Below are 7129 nucleotides of genomic sequence, written 5' to 3'. Positions count from 1 at the left end.
AAACTCCCCCAGATTCCTGACCCACAGAGGTCATGAAAGAAAACAGATTGTTATTTTAGACGTTAAGTTCCGGTGTGATTTCTTACGTATCCATAGAGAACCAGAACACCTACTTTTTAAGTGCTCAAAATACAGCATTAGGTCGATCTTTCTCATCCTTGGCAAGTGAGGAGCAACTATTTTCAGGGTTTTAATTATCTATCCCATAGCTGTTTGGGCCCGCTCTCAAGTCTAAATTTGTAGCTACAACACCAAACAGATCACACTCATTCATTCATTTCTGCATTCAATAAACCAATCAATTTATTTCTCAACATAGATGTCTTCTCTGGCTCCTGAGTTGGCAACTTTTCCCTGTGTTTCCCAGCACTGAGGACTTCTGTCTCACGGAGCAGCGCTATTGCTTTTCTCCCGTCTCTCCCACCGACCAGCAGCAGTTAAGCTCATTCTGTTCCTCATCTTAGTATCCCTGTCATCTAGTTTAGCTCCTGCACACAGCAACCCTATTAAAAAAAAAAACAAACAGGAAAACCTTAACTGAAGGAGAGCCGCTAGTTCCTGGACATACAAAAATTCATTCAGGGACAGTCCTTATCCTCCAGGAGTTCACAGTTCAGCACTAGGCACTGTGGGAACCACCGTGAGAAGTGCAGTAAAGTGAGGGGCTTGGTTTGATTCCAGTGGTGGAAGAGGGACAACAGGGCAGCGACCTCGGGGTGGGAGGTGGGGAAAGATTTATTCATTTATTCCACAAATATTTGTCAGTCACTGGAGTACGAATATCACTCACAGCACGTGGTAAGCTCTAAATTTTTGTTACTGAATGCAAGCCGCTGGTCTAGGTGTTGGGAATGCAGCACCGTACAAGAAAACTGCAGTGGTCTGTGCCCTCGGAAGGCTCACAATGTATTGAAGGACAACAGGCAGGACGTAATTATGTAAAATTGTGCTAGATGCCCAGCAGGAAAACAACAGGCGGCTGAAATCTCCTAAGGATGTTAGATCCTTCGGCTGCCGTGGGCGGATTTTGAGCAGGAGTGGCCATGAGGGGGACAGACTGTGGGGGGCGAGAAGACTGCAGAAAAGAGAAGCCGGTAATTCAAAAATGCAAATATTTTCTGCTTGACTGGAATAAGGAGCGTGTGTTTAGAGTTGACATGGTGGTTTGGTGCGCTCGAGGTTCTCCCGGGGTAGGGAGCTGCATTTTGAATGAAAGCTCGATTGCCCAGCCGTTGCAGGGCGGGCTGAAGGGAACTGCAACCCCAATTCCCAGTTTTTTCATGCTAGGCATATTTAGGGTTCTCTGTTCCCCAGACCTGCAGAAGCACAACTTCGGGTTCGAATTCGGCCACAGTAAGTCAACAAGATCCAGAGTGGGAAAGGCCCACGCACCGCAGCGATCTTGCCTTGAGCACCCGGTCTGCAACACCGTGCCGGCGGGAGGGGGCGGAGCTTGTGTTGCGGACCTAGGCGGTGGCGTGTACCCGCCCCTCGCCCCATGCCCCGCCTCCATGCCCCGCTGATTGGTTCAAGGCCACGGAAGGGCCGGGAGTCCCCGGGAGGCAGGGGGGTCGGGCTGAGGCGGGCGTGCTGATTGGTCCGGCTGGGATTAGGTCACCACTAGCAGGTTCGAGCGGCCCGGACGCCGGCGGGGCTGCTGAGGCTGCTGTGAGAGGGCGCTCGAGGCTGCTAGAGAGCTATCTGGAGAAGGAGGCGGGGAGGCGGCGGCTGCACTCGCTCGCCTGCTAGCTCTCTTCCCGGCCCCGCTGCGGGTCCGTCGCTGCGTTTCCTGCCCGCCGGCCGCTCCGTGGCGCGCCGCCGGAGCAGCCGCCCCTCGGCCGGGTCCCCACTCGGGTCGGGAGTCGTGCGCGCCGGCGGACACAGCGCGGAGGGCGAGCCGGCGCCACACCTGTGGAGCCGGCGGGCGTGGGGGGTCCCGGTCGGGGTCCCGCCGCGTGCGTGCTCGGGGCTGCGGGCCTCCCGGGCGCTGGGGGAGGCGCGCCCCCCGGCTGGGCGACGCGAGCACTATGGGGCTCCCCGCGCTTGAATTCAGCGACTGCTGCCTCGACAGCCCGCACTTCCGAGAGACGCTTAAGTCTCACGAAGCGGAGCTGGACAAGACCAACAAATTCATCAAGGAGCTCATCAAGGACGGGAAGTCACTCATCAGCGCGCTCAAGAGTGAGTGTCCCGAGTTCGGCGGGGACGGGGCCCTGACGCGTCAGGGCCGTCGGGCGGCTCTCGGCCCTGGGCGTCCGCGCGCCGGCGGCTGCCGTTCCGCCCTGGGTGCACTGAGGACCGGCGGTAGAAGCTTACAGTGGGGCGAGAAGGGTTCGTAGGATGGGCGAGCCAGCAGCAGTCGACGAGGAAGGGCACCGGTCCCCCGGCCGTTGGCGTTCTGGGCTGGCCGGGAGGTGACCGAGGGCGAGCGGGGCTCTGGGGCGCAGTGGCTGGGTGTGCGCGGCACACAGGTGTCCCAGGAGCCGGACGCCTGTGCCTGGCGCGCTGCACCCGGTTGGGAAATGCCGTCGCGTCCATCACGCCGGCTCCCTTGGGTGAACACTCGCTCACCCTTGGGTACCCAGCCGCGGAAGCAGAACGTGCCCTGCCAAGGGGGCGCTACCTCCCCTCAGGAGAAGGCGGCTCGGGATTGCTTTGCTCTCAGTCCGCCAGCCCGCCCGGGGCCGCCGGGTTCTCCGAAAGGCATTGGCGCTGCCAAGGAAGGGCTGGGTGGAATGGTTGGTTAGCTCGCGGTTCCGGGCGGTAGCGGCCGCCGGTGACCCAGGGCCGTGTACGTGTGCAGGTTGTGGTTCTTGTGTTTAGCAGAAGGTGACAGCGGTGGGAGTACAGCATCAGAGTGTTCCTTTACTCTAAACCGTGGGCGAGGGTTTAAAAATAGAACGAACATATCCTGACTCTCTCCCTCTCCCGCTCCCTCGCTCTCCTTTTTACCTCTCCTATTACCCTTGAAAACTCAAAGGTTTTAAGGGAATGTCCTCTGGCCTCACTCAGAAAGCAGAAGTTTAAGCTCATCCTTCAAGGTTCTGGAGCCTTTTGTAAACCCATTTTTACTTATTTCCTTTTGGTGGGGAAGAGGGGGGCGGAGCGGGGCGAAGAAACGAGATTTGCATTCTGTGTATGATTTTCTCTTGACTTTTGCAGAGCCAGAGTTTCTCCTGGGCAAACAAGAGTGTTCTAGGGATGAGCTCCTTGGATTGTGAGGTCGTTTTTTGGTGCCTTGTCAATCTGCCCGTTTAAAAATAGTTCGGTCCATCTTTTAGTTTTGAGAATCAGGAATGACGTGAAGGAAGATAGCGGAATTGTCTTTGACTTTACTTTTCCTGTCTGTGTGATGGATTTCTTAATAGGCCATACCTTTCAGCTAAGACAGGTTGCCCTGACTGTGTGGGGTCCTACCTGTGAAAATTCTTCCCAGGTCTCTTGAAAGGAGACTTCCAGAAATCAAGGGCCTGAGATGTCATTTTTTTGATCCTGTTGCCTCTAAAAATGAAAAGGGAGCTAGTGGAAGCCCAAGACCGCAATTGCCAGTTTTTTGGGGTAAAATACACATGAAATTGTGGTGTGAGGAGGTTCCTCAGAGGCAGGGTCTCTGTTGATCTGAAGCCTATGAATAACTCTTCCTTTCTCTGTGACATTCCTTGGTTCAGGGAACACTCCACCCTGGGTTTGGAGTAAGTTAGGAGCTCCTTCATAGATTGGGCCCATGAATTTTGACTGAATCTCAGGCTGGGTTTAAGTGGGCTTCTGCTTTTTTCAGCAAACATATGGAGTGTCTGCTGTGTGCTAGGTGCTGCCCTGGGCGCTGACCATGGAGCAGTAAATAGTCTGTTCCCCTGTGGCTACAGAGACTGACTCCTTGCCAGTGAATTATCTCATGTTATTCATTTTACAAATGAGAACATAGGCTTGGTGGTGTCGCTAGTCCAGAGCCGCACAGCTCCAGCAGTGGGGCCTAGTTTTGAGCCCCTGCATGGTCTGAGCCAGAGTTGGAGTTCCTGCTAATACAGAGCTCTTAATCCTTTCCCATCCTGCTTACCCACAAATGACCCTCTGGACCAAGCCTGCTAGATTTTGGAAACTGCACTTGTATGTCTGTCTTGAGTATGCGTAGGGTGCATTTGTGTGACTGGAAATTTATTTGTCGCTAGTCTTTTTTTTTGCCAGGAGTAAGAATTTCTTGGGTAGGAGGAAATAATGCAGCGATAGGGTTTAAGAGTTATTTAAGTTGTCTAATGGAATGGAGCAGCCCTGTAACTTGGGGGAAAGACTAGTAAGGAATTTATTGTTCTAATCTCTGTATATCCAGTTGTATGTATTAACTATGCTCTTTGCAACTATTACTTGAATAGGTAATGTGTGACCTCTTCAGTGGAAAGGGTGGAGTTGATCGATCACTCTTTCCCAGATTTCAGGCATTCCATTATCATTAGGTGCTTGCTACAGTGTGGATTACTATCTTAGGATTTGTGTACTATTTTTTTCTTCTGTTCATCTTTCTTACTACTGAAAATGTAAAGTCAGTGTTTTTAAAACTAATTACACAAAATAAATATGTAATTATATAAATAACCCTGGTTTAGATGATTTATAGTCTTAGCCAGCTATAAAATTTTATGGTTTTATATTGTTTCTTTTGTGTGTTAATTTGAGGCAATAAAATTAGCCTCTTGGGATTGCCAAAGTTCAGCTTGATCATTGTTATTACTACTTTTAGTTTATGCATGAAGAAACTGAAGATCAGAAAGGTCAGTTACCTCCCCAAGGTGACAAAGCGGTTAGGTGTATTTAAACCCAGGTTGTCTGATTCCAAGTCTGTGCACTTAACCCTGAAGCAAAACTGTTGTTGAGGTCAGTTGTCTCTTGAATCCCCTTGAGGATCTGATAAATAACACCCTTCAAGTTTTTCCCTGGAGTCTAAGACTCTCCTCTGGATACATAGAAGAGAAACAGTAAAATATTTGTGACCTACCTTGGTAACTCTTCGTCAGTTTTTTTCTGTCCTGATTTGTCCAGGTCTTTTCTGTGGGTGTTCATATGCCCAGGATTGTTCTGTACCCTGATGAATCAGTGTTTCAGTCGGGAGGATTTTGTATGTTCAAGACTTTATATTTTTCTGTAGAGATGATAGAAGCTTCAAATGAAATTCAGACGTGTGGAGTTAAGTTTTTACATTTCTTTAGTTCAACCCCATCACTTACTGGTTGACTCGACAAATCACTGAACCTGAGTTCCTCCTCTGTAAAATGGTAGTAGCCACCCTGATCTTGTGTTGTGAGGACTAAACAAATCATTGGTTGTAAAGAAGCACTTAGCTTGGACCCTGGTGCACAGCACTGCTCACTTGCTGGTAACTATAATCATCTTCCAGGATTCAAGGTTATCAAGACTCAGAGCAAAAGTCAGTAAGAGCAGAGGTATATTTTTTGGTTTGGGTCCAGGGAATTAGGCTTATGCCTTCTTCATAATTTACACAGATGTGTATGTATTAACCACTGGGGGGAAGAATCCTGGTAATCCTGTTCGTATAATGTGGTTATGCCAAAAAAGTCACACAAATTAAAAAGAAAAAAAAAAAGTAAGTCTTCCAACATACTTCTTGTTCCTAATAACATTTTGGTAACTTAAATTTTCAACCTTCTTGATATATTAACATACCCCTTCAGTGGCAGGGCTGGCTGCCTCTCTCTTGCCTTCCAGAAGAAGCTCGCAGAATGCTTTGGACTTCATGGCTGGTCTCATGGACCCTGTGGCAAACCAAATGTGGTTTCACAGAAGTGAAAGTGAATTAGGCTGTTGGTTTTGACGAGTGGTATGGGATTTCAGGAACTCTTTCTTTCCTTCTTGATAGTTGGCTTATGGATTTGTTCCGGTATATTTGGCGTCTGCTTTCTGAAATAAAATGGATACCCTTATTCTCATAGTCTAAGGTGGGAGGGTTAGGGTGAAAATTCAAAATTTAAAAATATCAATTCTTTTAAGGTATAATTCATCCTACCATATAGTTCACTCACTTATAGAATCCAATTCAGAGGTTTTTAGTACATTCATAGAATTGTGCAGTAATCCCCGCAGTCTTGAAACATTTTCATCACTACCCCAGTGGGAAATATAATTCCCACTGGCAGTCATTCCCCATTTTCTCCAGCTCCCCCTGCCTCTATCGCCAGTCCTTGTCAACCACTAGTGTATTTTCAATCTTTATAGATTTGCCTATTTCGAACATCACAGGTACAGTTTTAGTAGTTTCCTCCTAAGTAGGGTGACCAACTTTAGGAATAGCATTTTTTTTTTTTTAAGATTTTATTTATTCATTTGAGAGAGAGAGACAGTGAGAGAGAGCATGAGCGAGGAGAAGGTCAGAGAGCGAAGCAGACTCCCCATGGAGCTGGGAGCCTGATGTGGGACTCGATCCCGGGACTCCAGGATCACGCCCTGAGCCGAAGGCAGTCGTCCAACCAACTGAGCCACCCAGGCGTCCCTAGAATTTTTTTTTAAATTTAATTTTATTTTTTCATTGTTCCAAGATTCATTGTTTATGTGCCACACCCAGTGCTCCATGCAATACATGCCCCCCTTAATACCCACCACTAGGTTCACCCAAAATCCTCTTCGTTCCAAAATCCTCAGTTTGTTTTTCAGAGTCCACAGTCTCTCATGGTTTATCATTGGAATTTCAGGTAGAATTTTGAATCCATAAACTGCTTTTTTTTAGGGGGTTTAATTAGGGGTGAGATCCCAAAGACGGAACAGTGTCCCAGGGCTAGGAGAAACCCAGGTATGCCTTTGTGTTTCAAATCCATGGGCAGGGAGTAGATTAGTTTTGGTTCATGGTACTGTGATGGATACAGAGGATACCAAGATAAAATTAAGAATCTAGCCCCTTCTATCTGTGAACTTTCAGTCAACTTGGGCACGGACTTGGGTCAGTCAACTTGGGTGGACTTTCAGTCCACTGCAGGGTATGTGCTGCTCCGTAATGCCTTACTTTGGGACATACAGAATGAAGCAAATGCATTCATACTTCTGTTGTTGAGCCTGTAGTATTTATGAGAATTTTTGGAGATGATGTGCCTTTGTTCATTAGGTCCCACTTATAATTAGGTCCCTT

At 48.5% G+C, this 7129-nt stretch overlaps 1 protein-coding gene across 3 annotated transcripts in view; it reads left to right on the top strand.

The window, feature by feature from the left end:
* Positions 1–1966: 1966 nt before the first annotated feature.
* The window catches only part of ARHGAP26 (Rho GTPase activating protein 26), a 443705-nt gene continuing 438542 nt past the window's right edge, over positions 1967–7129 (top strand). For 2 of the 3 annotated variants that reach the window (XM_044225370.1, XM_044225360.1), the window contains exon 1: positions 1968–2181. In XM_044225370.1, coding sequence (XP_044081305.1) covers positions 2028–2181 — 154 coding nt within the window. In that variant the 5' untranslated portion in view covers positions 1968–2027. Of the gene's footprint in view, positions 2182–7129 lie in introns of all 3 variants that reach the window. The other variant, XM_044225350.1, reaches the window with a different exon arrangement.

This window comes from Neovison vison, chromosome 1 (assembly GCF_020171115.1).
Source record: "Neovison vison isolate M4711 chromosome 1, ASM_NN_V1, whole genome shotgun sequence".
NCBI classification, from domain to species: domain Eukaryota; kingdom Metazoa; phylum Chordata; class Mammalia; order Carnivora; family Mustelidae; genus Neogale; species Neogale vison.
The sequence above is the reverse complement of the archived record's forward strand: the minus strand, read 5'-3'. Positions and strand labels throughout refer to the sequence as shown.